This window comes from Orycteropus afer, unplaced genomic scaffold (assembly GCF_000298275.1).
Source record: "Orycteropus afer afer isolate SDZICR_OR568_19922 unplaced genomic scaffold, OryAfe1.0 scaffold00574, whole genome shotgun sequence".
NCBI lineage: Eukaryota > Metazoa > Chordata > Mammalia > Tubulidentata > Orycteropodidae > Orycteropus > Orycteropus afer.
The window spans coordinates 721022-733516 of NW_006922161.1; the positions used below are offsets into that span (position 1 = coordinate 721022).

Consider the following 12495-nt stretch of genomic DNA (forward strand, 5'->3'; position numbering starts at 1 on the left):
ATGTTCAGCTCATATGCCTGTCTTTTGTTTGGCTGGAAGCCATAGGAGTGGGTTCAATTCCAGACCTGAAGAGCAGCTAGGGGCCATAGTCTCAGTGGTTCCACCAGGCTCTATCAGACCAGCAAACCTGGTCCCCCGCCCCCCCCCCTTTTTTCCCCCCCCCCCCTACTGTCTAATGTCCCGCCCCCTCCGTCTTCCCCTGGGTCCCCGCCCCCTCCAGCTCCACCCCCTCCACCCTTGCACCCTGGGTCCCGTGCCCTTGGTTCCCTCCTGCCTTCTCCAGCAGCACAGCGCCTCGCTCTTTCAGCAGACAGTTGATCATGACCGTGGCAGCGCGGGAGCAGTTCTTGTCAGGATCCCCCAAACCCTCAAACATGGTGAGCAGGAGGCTGATGAGCTGATCGGGCGGGAGGCGCTTCCCTATGATCTGAGAGGGGATGGGCAGCCACGCCCTCCTAGGCTTCAGTGAGTCCCAGCGGCGGGCACTCCCAGACGCACCTCCCTCCACAGGACCCCTGCGCCCTCAGGCCCGGTGGGGTCACAGGACACTACTGCATGACGCCAGCGACCATGCGCCCCTCCACACCCCACCCCTGTGGGGAAGCCACAGCACCTGGGCCACGGTGTGGCACGTGTGAAAGAGCACAGTAAAGTCGGGGTGCACGAGGCCGCCCTTGAGGGCCAGGAGCTGCTCAGCAACGTCATCCCGATAGTCCCGGGAGAAGCCTGCAGAGACAGGCAGGGTTGCTGAGGCTGCCCACCACCCAGGGGGCTCCATGGACTCACCCACCCAGCTAGGGGCTCACCCTCGTAGCCCAGCTGGACATAGAGCAGGGAGTGGACGCAATCTACAGCCTCCTGGCGGGTAGCCGGCCACAGGTCAGCGCAGCGTGGGGAGAAGAGGCCAACAAGAAGGCCCAGGTTGTGGAAGGGCACCAGCGCCTGGGACAGACACAAGCCACTGGTAAGCTGGGCAGCAGCCCAACCTGTGCCCCCTGTCCCATGGGGAGCACCTCCTTAGGTAAGGGAGGCCAGCCAGGACCACTTGTGGCCAGAACACAGCCCTGACCGGTCTGCTGCCTCCAAAGCCCCTTGGGGAATCCCCTCAGGGCTGCACACCCCGCCCGTAGGGTCGCCACCACTCCACACTCTCTGACCACACTTGAATACTTGCGTCCCTCAGAGGGACCTTGGGGAAGAACACAAGGCAGAGAAGGCCAGGCTGCAGGTCCCAGGAGAGCAGCACGGCTACATTGAAGGGGAGCCCCCCACACCGTGCAGCAGAGGGGGTATCAAGGACACTGAGGGAGGGCACAGTCCAGGCTCTGCTGTCACCTTGGGAAGTCCCCTCTCCAGAAGGCAGACGCTTATGTGGAAGACAAGGGAAAGGGCTATGGAGCACATCACCCCTCTCCACCTCTCACTGGCTCTGCCCCTTCCTCCTGGTAATGGCCCTGCCACCCATGGCCACACCCCTGCACAGCCCTGAGTGTTCCTGCCTCACCATGTCCTTCACAGCTCTGGAGTGCCCACTCTACCCTCAGAAGGCCCCTTCAAGCATCCTTCCCAAAAGTCACCAATGGTGAGAAAGAGTTCAGGTCAGGAGGGAAAGGCTGAGCTCATGGAGGGCTGGGGTGGCTGGCCGTCGCTAGCACCAGCCTAAAGTGTAAAGCACGTGCCTGCAAAGACTGCAGGAAGGGCACTGAGGTGCGTACAAGGCACAGGCACATGGAGGCCAGGAGCAGATGGGCCTGCAGGAGAGCTAAAGGTCTGGTGCATTTCAAAACAAGATTGTCACTGGAGAGGCCTGAGGCCACCGGCCAGATGTCAGATCTTCACAGCCTCTAACAGGTTCCTACAGAAATGCTCTTACAACAGGCCACTGCTCCCAGAACACAACAAGAATTAGGCACTGCCACTGAGACCAAGCACCGTGCTGAGCAGTGAGACGCAGGCCAGGTAGGCCACTGCATAGGGACCTTGCTGTGGAAGCACCCAACAACAGGATGGTGGGTGAAGATGGGTAAGTGACAGGGGGTGACAGCAGACAAGTGATGGTGTAGGCGATGGTGCATGACAATGGGTGGGTGACAGTGGATGGGTGACAGTGGGTGATGATGGATGGGTGACAATGACTGAATGATGGTGACAGAGAGTGACAGGTGACATGTGAGTGATGGGTGGATAACGGTGGGTAACAGGTGGTGACTGGGTGAATGATGGTGCGCAGGTGGCGCTGGGTGATGGGATAGGTGGGTGACAGTGGGTGACAATGAGTGAGTGATGGGTGGATGACAGTGGGTGGGTGAAGGTGGGTGGATGACAATGGGTGAGTGATGATGGCAAGTGACGGGTGGGAGACGGTGGGTGACAATGGTGCTAACAATGGTGGCGATGACGGTGGTGACATGCCTCATTATTACTGTCACTCAGAGACAGCTGCCCAATAGACCAGCCCGTCCAGTCAATGGGATCCCCACCCAGACAGCCCACGACTGGCAAGATCCCCGAGGATTATCCAGGCTGATGGCTTTGTGAAAACAAAAAGTTCTGGGACAGCTCAGTGGGACAGGACTGCTCTTAGTGATACTAAAGTGCACACAGTCAGCCTGCCACATCCGTAGAGTCAACCAGCCGCAGGTCGAAAATAATGGGGGAGAAATCCATTAAATGGTGAAAGCAACCTCTCAGATTGAGAGGGGCGTGAAGTGCTGTTCTCACAGCACTGACACTGCATGAGGAGCTATGAGTTACCTAGTTGTTGCTGTTATGTGCCATCAAGTTGGACCCAACTCATAGCGACCCCTCCTTGGGTTTCCAAGGAGGTATCGCTACGGAAGTAGATTGCCCAACCTTCCTTCCAAGGAGTGGCTGGTGGGTTTGAACCGCCAGCCTTCTGATTAGCAGTCCAGTGCCTAAGGCACTATGCTAACAGAGCTCCTAAGTCACCTAGAGATGACTTAAAGAAGACGGGAGGATGTGCGAGGTGGCGTGCAGACACTACACTGCCCTATACGAGGGACTCGAGCATCTGCGGAGCTTGGGCTCCACATGAGTCCCGAGGGAGGACTGTGTACAGAAAGTGTGGTTCACAGACGAGATGCCCACGGCAACCCAGACCCCTGCCTTTGCCCTGCTGGCCACTGCTGCATGGAGCGCCCTGGCTCTGCTGCATGCAGGTCTGGGGAACATGCATCCACATCATCGCATTAGCTCTGAACCAGAGGATGCACACCTACGTTGAGCCCCAAGGGGTGAACCAAAGACAATCAATCTCTGGCCCTACAGGTCTTCAACTAACGTCGGGAAGGGGGTTCTAGGCCAAGGCAGGAGCAATGGGCTCAGAGCAGCACAAGAACCATGGGAGGCTGGTGGGTGGGTCACAGGTGGGGGTGCAGCAGGCATGATGGGGCATGGCAGGCAGGGTGGGTGATGTGTGGGGGTGCACCAGGTGCGGCCAAGGCAGGCGGCTCATGGGCAGTCCACGGCCCAGGAGCTGGTACTCACACTGACGTGTAGGTGCTCCAAGAAGTAGCGCAGCAGGCAGGCGCTGATCCCCATTGCCCGCTCCCGCTCATGGCCGTGGGGGGACTTGATCCACGGGATCAGATGCTGGAGAAGAGGAGGGGCTGCACCACAGGCTGTAGGGGGGTGACCGAGGGCAGGACACAAAGCGTACAGGCCCCCTACCTCCACCATGAGCTGCAGGCCTTGAGGGGTCATGTTCTGACACAAGAGACTTGTCAGCAGGTCCTCCAGGGCATGGACTGTGTCGAAGTACAGGGCCTGGAAGGAGTGTGAGGCCACCGCCTCCTTGAGTGACCCTGCCCACAGCACAGGGCACTGGACACAGAGGTGCCCTCCCAGGGTGACCCCACCTACAGCACAGGGCATGGGGGTGCAGGGGCACGCTCCCAGGGTGACCCCACCCACAGCATGGGGCATGGGACACAGGGGCGCACTCCCAGGGTGACCCCGCCCACAACACAAGACACAGGTGCACTCCTTGGATGACCCCATCTGCAGCATGGGGCATGAGGGCACAGGTGCACACCTTGTGGTTGCTGGAACCCTCTCCACAGGGCTCTGGAAGCAGGGCCATGACGCTGTGCAGGCAGCCCTGGATCACGTCTGCCCACATCTGCTCCTCCAATGGTGGCTCCAAGGAGCTGAGCAGCCAGTCAAGGGGCCACCAGGGTAGCGGCTGATGGCACCCTGCAGGGGCTGGTGACCAACTGGATCAGCACAGAGCCCTGTGTGCTTGCACACACTGCAGATACAGAATGGTGCCTGCTCCCCAGAGTGTACACCCATGCACCCATGTACCTCCATGGAGGCAGAGAGGCACATATACATACACACACCAGTGTGCCTCCATGCAGACAGGGGTACATACACGTACACATGCAAGCATGCCTCCATGGAGGCAGATAGGCACTCATACATACACACATGCCAGCGTGCCTCCATGGAGGCAGGGATACACACCCACACACACATCAGCGTGCCTCCATTCAGGCAGGGGTACACACACATACATATTAGTGTGCCTCCATGCAGGCAGGGGTACAAACCCACACACATCAGTGTGCCTCCATAGAGGCAGATGGGCATACACACACGCCAGTGTGCCACCATGCAGGCAGGAGGGCATGCGCACACACATACACTGCAGACACACAACAGTGTCTGCTCCCCAGAATGTGTATGCATACCCACACACCAGTGTGCCTCCATACAGGCAGAGGTACACACAAACACACTGACAAACCTTCATACACACGGGCATACACACACAACCTCCATGCACACGGGCACACACAAACACTTGACAACCTCCATGCAGATGGGCATACGTACACACACATGCAGACAAGGACACACTCACAGAAAGGCACACTTGCAGATGGGCACACTACACACACATACACACACCTACACTTAGGCACACATACATACATGCAGATGGGCACACGTGCACACACACCCCAACACACCTCCATGCAGATGGGCACACACACAACCACCATGCACACGTGCACACATGCAGAGGCACACATGTACACATACACACTGACACACACCTACATGCAGAGGAGCACACATACAGATGGCGGCACACGTACACACAGAGACACATCTACATGCAGATGAGCACACGGATGTACACACATACACTGACAACCTCCATGCAGGCGGGCACACATACACACACATATGCATATAGGCACACAGATGTACACACACATACTGACAGCCTCCATGCAGATGGGCACGCACACACACCTCCATGCAGATGGCAGATGGGCCCACATACACACGGGTATGCACACACACGTCAGTGTAGCTTTGGGCCAGCAGGCAGGCCCGCACACATGCACACACACTGACACACCTCCACGCAGGCAGGAGGCCATGCCCGCAGATGCATGCACACGCACACGAGGGAGGAGAGGATACACCAGGAGTGTGCAGGCCACCATGGCCTTCTTCCGCAAGGGTGTCTTCAGCAGATCAGGGGGCTCTGCCCGGATGAACTCCTGCACATGCAGCACTGGGCTCAGTCCCTGCAGCCCAGCCTCCTCCCACACTGGCCCCTCACCGCCAGCCTCCTGCCACAGCACCCAGCCTCGCGCTCACCATCATGCACGCCACCAGTTCTGCTTTCCTCGAGAAGTGGAAAGTGGTGGCTTGTGTGCTGCCACAGATGGCCTGGCTGACCATGCAGATGCTCTGGACGAGGCACAGCTTCAGGGCTGGGTCCTGGAGGAACAGCGTGCTGCAAGGGCCCGCTCCACCCTGCACCCCACAGCCCCCGTCCCAACCGCAGGTCCCCACCAGCAGCAGAGCTCTGTTCTGAGAGACCCTGAGAAGGCGCCCATCGCCTGGTGGCTAGCAGTGGCCCAGCAGCCTGCCCCGCCAGCCTGTCCCAGGACAGAGAACCATGCAAGACACTCTGGGCTCAGCCCTGCTGTCTGAACTGCCGGGCCTGGGTCTTAGCCTCAGGCTCTGCCCCCCAGTGTCCTCTGAGCCCTGCAATGTGGCTGCAGGGCCTCCTGGCAGGAAGCAAAAGACCCCCTGCCTGCACTGCCAACAGGCCCCAAGGGTAGAGAAGGTATGGAGGGCCAGTGTTCTGAAGGCATGGGTAAGCCAGCCTGTGGCACCCTGGGGTCCAGAGGCGATGACCCTGCATACCACATCCAGGGCAGCGAGGGGCTCCCACTCTGATGGGCTGTTTTCTCTCACCCCCAGCCTACCCCAGGAGGCTGGGAGGGGCTGCTCCTCAAGAGAGAGGCCATCCCCAACATGGGGCTCCTGTCACTTGAGGCTGTGGTTCAGCAGGTTAGTGCCTGACAGAGTCCAGAAGGCAGACATGTTAGTGAGACCAGCAGCTGGCCAGAGACAGAAAGAGCCGGCCTGTGGGCACTGGGGGCAGAGCCGGAGGAGACAACAGCGCTGTGGTTATGAGGTGGCAGGCCATGGGCTCTCCACAGGCCTGTGGGCAGTGACCCCTCCTTCCCCCCACCCCAAAGGGAAGAGCTGCGCCTTAGGGGAGCGGGACAGGGATGCGCCCTGCAGTGGTGCTCTGGACCGTTCCTGTGGTGCCCCTCTGGCTCCTGCCCGCAGCCCCCACCCAGGGCGAGGAGGAAGGCAGAGCCGTTCCGGCTCCAGGCACAGTACCTTGGTTTCTACCTTTATCCCCAGAACCTGACAACAGAAAGCAGCAGAGTCACGAGGGGAGGCCCACGTGCGCGCCCCCCGGGGTGGGGCCCGGCCCACCTTGGTGTTGAAGCACTGGAACATGTTCCGGAGGATGTCCGCCTCCACCCGGGCCAGCACCAGTTCTCGGGGTGCCTGCGCGGCCACGTGCCCGTAACACAGGATCAGTGTGCCCTTCACCTTCTCCACCTCGCTCTCGTTCCGGTCCTGGGTCGGTGGGCAGCACAACTCCAATTAAACCAGGACCTCCACCCAGGCAGGAGACAGGGCTCCAACTAAGGAGTATGCACCCTGAGTCTTTCCAGAGACCAGAGCCAGTCAGTGACAGCACAGGCACCGCTGAGCACAAGGACGCCTGACTGGGCTGGAGGGGAAGCAGAAGGGGCCGGCCCTGGGGATAAGGGGACAGGCAAGAAGAACAAGCAGGTAGGGGGCCACGCGGCACCTGCTCTCCACGCCTTCCTTACACACACCTGGCACTTCAAGCATAATCAGTGCCACACCATTGCTGGCCACCAGGGGGCAGAGCAAGCTGGGCTATGGACTGGCTGTCCCTCTCCTTCCTGGCTGGGCCCTGCAGCCCTCCTCTGTCCAGAGGGAGCCCACACACACTGACTGGGCCCTGGTACCCCACAAGGCTGGCATAGTTCATGAGAAGCACAGCTGCCCTGAGGGGCCCTGTACCCCCCCCCATGAAACAGGGGCACAGACCACAGGGCACAGATGGCATGGTGGCACAGATCCCAGGACACAGATCCCATGACAGGGCACAGATCCCAGGACACAGATCCCAGGACAGGACACAGATCCCATGACAGGACATAGATCCCAGGACAGGGCACAGATCCCATGACAGGACACAGATCCCAAGACACAGATCCCAGGACAGGACACAGATCCCAGGACAGGGCACAGATCCCATGACAGGGCACAGATCCCAGGACAGGGCACAGATCCCAGGACAGGACACAGATCCCATGACAGGACATAGATCCCAGGACACAGATCCCAGGACAGGGCACAGATCCCAGGACAGGGCACAGATCACAGGACACAGATCCCAGGACAGGGCACAGATCACAGGACACAGATCCCATGACAGGGCACAGATCACAGGACACAGATTGCAAGACAAAGCACAGATCACAGGGCACAGATCCCATGACAGGGCACAGATCACAGGACAGGGTGAGATGAGACAGGTCCCTCACCCCACCCGCCTGCCCTCGGCACCTTGAAGATGCTCAAGATGCCGACAGACTTCCTGAACACGTCGGACCGCACAAAGTCCTCCAGCTGGGCCAGGGTGTCATCCAGGTGCGAAATGGCACAGATGCCAAAGCAGCAGGCCAGGCCCTGAGGGTCACATGGGGGATCACATGGGGGGCCTCTACCGGGTGCTTACACACACAGGCTGGGGGCAGCCAGCCTGAGGCTGTCCCCACAGTGGACCTGGGGACAGCTGGTCAGTGGATGGGAGAGACACAAAGAACAGCACTGCATCCCACTTCTGTCTGGAGGCTTCTCTTGCACCTGAACCTGGAGCCAAGGCCCGGGGGTTGTGCACCTGCTCGGGGGCAGAGCTGGCCTTCCGGGAGAGGCCTGACACTGCACAAGGCACTGGTGCTGGGCAGGAGGCAAGCAGGCCTGCCTAGAAGAAGAGGCCCAGCAAGCAGGGAAGGGACCTGGGCTGCTCCTGAGAATGGCATATCAGAAACGTGCACAGTCGCATGCACACACATTCACACACACGCATACTTGCGCATATGCATGCTCACACGCATCTGCACAAACGCATGATCTCACACACGCAAGCACACAGATGCAAGCACGCACACGCATAATGTGCACACACACATGCCCATACGCACACACTGCTCAGGGCCCACACTGCATGCACATGTGTGCACCCAGGGGCCCTGGGAGTACCTCCCGCTCAGCCTCCTCCTGATATCTGGCCATCTCCAGCAGCTCTTGAAGGTGCTTCCTCACCACCTCCTTACTGGATGCGGCACCCAGGGTGGTCCCTATGCATTTGTACAGGAAGTTCTGCAACAGGGCAGAGCACAGCAGGTTCACTCCAGCGTGCAGAGCAGCCCCGCGCAGCCACGGCCCACTGAGCCAGCAGAGCCAGGACCCTGGGGACAGGAACTTAGGCAGCAAGTGATGCGACATCAAGGCTCAGGGAAGGCACAAGGCAGCGTTCTTGGCAAGAACACCAGCCGAGGCATCTTGGCACCTGTGCTCTGGCAACACAGCCCCACAAAGATGTGAGGCCGCAGCAGCTGTGGCCAGGGCTGCCAGAAGGGCCAGAGGCTGCACTGATCGACTGGGCCAGGGCCAGGCTGCTCAGGCCGGACCCTGACTCTGACGTTTGCTCCCTGGTTGGTGCAGGCCTCTGACCACGGAACATGGCCCAGTGTGGAGGGCGCACCTTCTCCTGGGGTACCCCGTTGTAGCAGGGCAGCTGCTTGCACATTTCCAAGCTCAGCTGGCAGATCCAAGTGTTATCAGACACGGCAGCCAGAGTGTCCCGCAGGAACTGCGAGCAAGAGACGCTGGTGGGACAGGTGTCCGCCACGGCCCCCAGGATCAGCCAGGTTCCACGCCAGGCCAGGCTGCCCCACCTCCCACCGCCTCTCACCATCAGAAGCCTTTCTTCCCACTCCTTCCGAGACAGGGTCTCCTCAGTGTGCTCTGAAACAAGCAGAGACCCAGTTGGCATGGCCCCACCTGAAACATGCAGGCCAGCACCCAGCACCTCCCCTGCCCTGCCTGCCCACCACACGTAGGCCTACCCAGCACACGCAGGCTGGCACCCAGCACCTCTCTTGCCCACCCAGCAGACACAGGCCAGCACCCAGCACATGCGGGCCCACGCAGCACATGTGGGCCCACCTGGCATGCACAGGCCAGCACCCATCACGTGCGGGTCCCCTTAGCACACACAGGCCAGCACACAGCACGTGGAGGCCTACCCAGCACACATAGGCTGGCACACAGCACGTGTGGGCCTACTCAGCACACAGAGGCCAGCACCTAGCACGTCGCCTGCCCTGCCTGCCCAGCCCGTGCAGGCCTACCCAGTACACACAGGCTGACACCCAGCACCTCCCCTGTCCTGACCACCCAGGTGGCCAGGCCCTGAGCTGGGCTGCCCCCCCACCAAGCTAACAGTGCTGGGGGTGCTCTCTTGACCCCTGTGGGGTCTGTCTCCTCCACTGACTAGACGCCCCCGGGCACTGCGGGCCTCACCATCCAGGTGCTGCAACAGCAGAGGGACAGTGGTCGCCCATCTTGGGCCCAGTAGAGGGTGGATGTGGTGATGGAGGACATGTAGCAGCCGCAGCGAGGCCGCCCCCCGGCCATCTCCCATGTAAGGGTCAGAAGATACGACCTGCGGGAGGGCCGTGGGGAGCACACAGGCTGAGGGGGCAGGGACAGCTGTGTGCAGTCCCCCAAGTTGGCCAGTCTTGAGCACTGGGTAGAGGGTAACCCAACCTGTGTACCCCCACCCTTGCACGCCTGCCCCACCTCCAAGCCCAGAGCAAGGCGGTGCTTACCAGCAGCCTAGTGGTTATGGCATAGGGTGATGGGAGGTTCACTGAAACGAGAGCACAGGAGCACCATCACACAGGGAAGCCACGCCCCACCCCAGGCCCTGGCCCCAGGCAGGGCAGCACGCACCACTGGCTTCATACTGGATGAGGAAGGCATCTGGCCCAGTCTCCTGCCTCTTCAGGGCCAGGTGTGCCAGGCTCCGGCAGAGTGGTGTCAGTGCCCCAGTGAATCGCACAGGTGTAAGGAATTCCAGCAGGTACGGCCAGAGCACCTGGGGGCAGAGTGCCTGGTCTATGGGCAGGGGGTGGAGCCCCGAAGATGGGCACCCGCAGGTGGGGAGCCCGGGCAAGCCCCGAGAGGCAGCACTGGCAGGGACATGGAGGGAGGCCTGGTCCCCTCCAGAGGCCAACGTGATCCACATGTCCCCTGCCTGAGGGCCCCTCAAGGAAGCAATGTAGGGCTGTGAGGGCAGCGAGCAGATCACCCCTCCAAGGCCTGTCAGGACCCAGAAGGGCTGGGCAGCCACTCTGCTCATCCTGCTAAGGTAAGGTCCCCTAAGGGCCCCTGACAGGCCTGTCCACTGCCACCCTTCATGGTCAACTCAGCCAGGACCTGGAGGGAGGAGGGTCAGTCACTGGGCAGGGAGGACAACTTCGAGCACTGGAGAGGAGAGCGGAGGGCTGGGGGCGGGATGGGAGGGACCGCACACTCACGTCACTCATCCTGTCCACAGTGGTGCTGATGAGGTACAGGGTGCTGATGCTGATGGCGTGCACACTGTCCGCGGGCAGGTCCTCAGCGCCTGGGCCCTGCCTCTCGGGCTGGGGGCAAATGTTGTGTACAGGTGGCTGCAGGGCACCACCTGGCCCCCAGTGGCCACAGACAGAAGCCACACCTGTGCTGCCATCACCCTGGAGGCAGGTGCTGACTCAGTGCCCATCTGCAAAGTGAGACACCAAGTGCTCCCACCAGTGGTAGCTAAGCCTTTCGTCTGCAACATGGGAGACACAGATGACATTAGAAACAGCACCGCAGGAGACCAGCCGTGTTCCCCAACAGTGACCATTCACCACAGCAGCCTTGGAGGCACCCAGTGTGACTGCCCTAGGAAATGCCCCAGTTCACATTCCTTCTTACTGCCACCCTAGGAAATGCACCCAGAGGGAAAGCCGTTTGCTTTGTACATACTCCAAGTCTCCCGGTTATGCTGTGAAATAACAAAAAGCAAAAACTGGACGACAGAAACCAGCAAAACCGCAGCAACAGCGGGAAACACTGAACATCTTCCCTAGAAACCAAACGTCAAGGAGAAAAAAAGAAAGACATGGAGGCCTTGGACAAAACGTTTAAAGTGCACTAAAAGTTTTGACAGAACTTTGTACCAAACACATAAGCACAACCTTTAAAACCTGACCATCTATTAGGCCAAAAGAAAACCTCTGCAAACTCCCAAAAGCAGAAAGAATCCTGGACAAGTTCAATACTATAGTGCAATACTCCCAGCCTCACAGAGGGAAAGAGGAATGTATTTAAACCCAAAAGATACACTCAGGTTAAGAGATCCAGGAGAAACCACAAACCACCTGATGAAGGGCATCTGGAGAGCCCAAGAGTGCAAGGTCACAGAAGATGCACTCAGGTTAACAAAGGCATCTTGGCTGTGGTTGTCTTGTTAGGTGCCATCGCGTGGGCTCCGACTCATAGCGACCCCGTGCACAAAAAGACGAAGCACTGCCTGGTCCTGCACCAGCCTCACAGGCCTTGCTACACCTGAGCCCATCGTTGCAGCCACTGTGTCAGTTCATCTCATTAAGAGCCTTCCCCTTCTTCACTGACCACCTACTTCATCAAGCATGAGCTCCTTCTCCAGGGAATGATCCTTTTGGACCACATGGCCAAGTAGGTGAGACGAAGTCTGGCCATTCTCACTTCCAAGGCGCACTCTGGCTGTCACTTTACTGAGGATAGATTGTCTCATTCTTCTGTAGTCCATGGTATTTTTCAGTATTCTTCACCAACAATATAATTCAAAAGCATCAACTCTTCTTCAATCTGCCTTATTCACTATCCAGCCTTCACATGCATACGAGCCTGTTGAAAATACTGTGGCTTGGGTTAGGTGCACCCTAGTTGTCAAAGTAAAATCTTTACTCTTTAGGACTTTAAAGAGATTTTTTTTTTTTTTTTAGGATTTGGGTGAAGATTTACAGAGTT

At 59.2% G+C, this 12495-nt stretch overlaps 1 protein-coding gene across 1 annotated transcript in view; it reads right to left on the minus strand.

Annotated features, from left to right (window-relative positions):
• MROH1 (maestro heat like repeat family member 1) overlaps positions 1-12495 on the minus strand; it is a 50236-nt gene that overhangs the window by 14871 nt on the left and 22870 nt on the right. The window contains exons 13-30 of the mRNA XM_007956110.1: positions 10995-11102; positions 10408-10552; positions 10284-10324; positions 9976-10117; positions 9365-9417; positions 9155-9262; positions 8650-8769; positions 7954-8076; positions 6781-6927; positions 6682-6708; positions 5641-5763; positions 5461-5540; positions 4055-4169; positions 3691-3786; positions 3508-3612; positions 807-942; positions 614-726; positions 275-427 (exon numbers count right to left, since the gene is read on the minus strand). Coding sequence (XP_007954301.1) covers positions 275-427; positions 614-726; positions 807-942; positions 3508-3612; positions 3691-3786; positions 4055-4169; positions 5461-5540; positions 5641-5763; positions 6682-6708; positions 6781-6927; positions 7954-8076; positions 8650-8769; positions 9155-9262; positions 9365-9417; positions 9976-10117; positions 10284-10324; positions 10408-10552; positions 10995-11102 — 1935 coding nt within the window. The remainder of the gene's footprint in view (positions 1-274; positions 428-613; positions 727-806; positions 943-3507; positions 3613-3690; positions 3787-4054; positions 4170-5460; positions 5541-5640; positions 5764-6681; positions 6709-6780; positions 6928-7953; positions 8077-8649; positions 8770-9154; positions 9263-9364; positions 9418-9975; positions 10118-10283; positions 10325-10407; positions 10553-10994; positions 11103-12495) is intronic.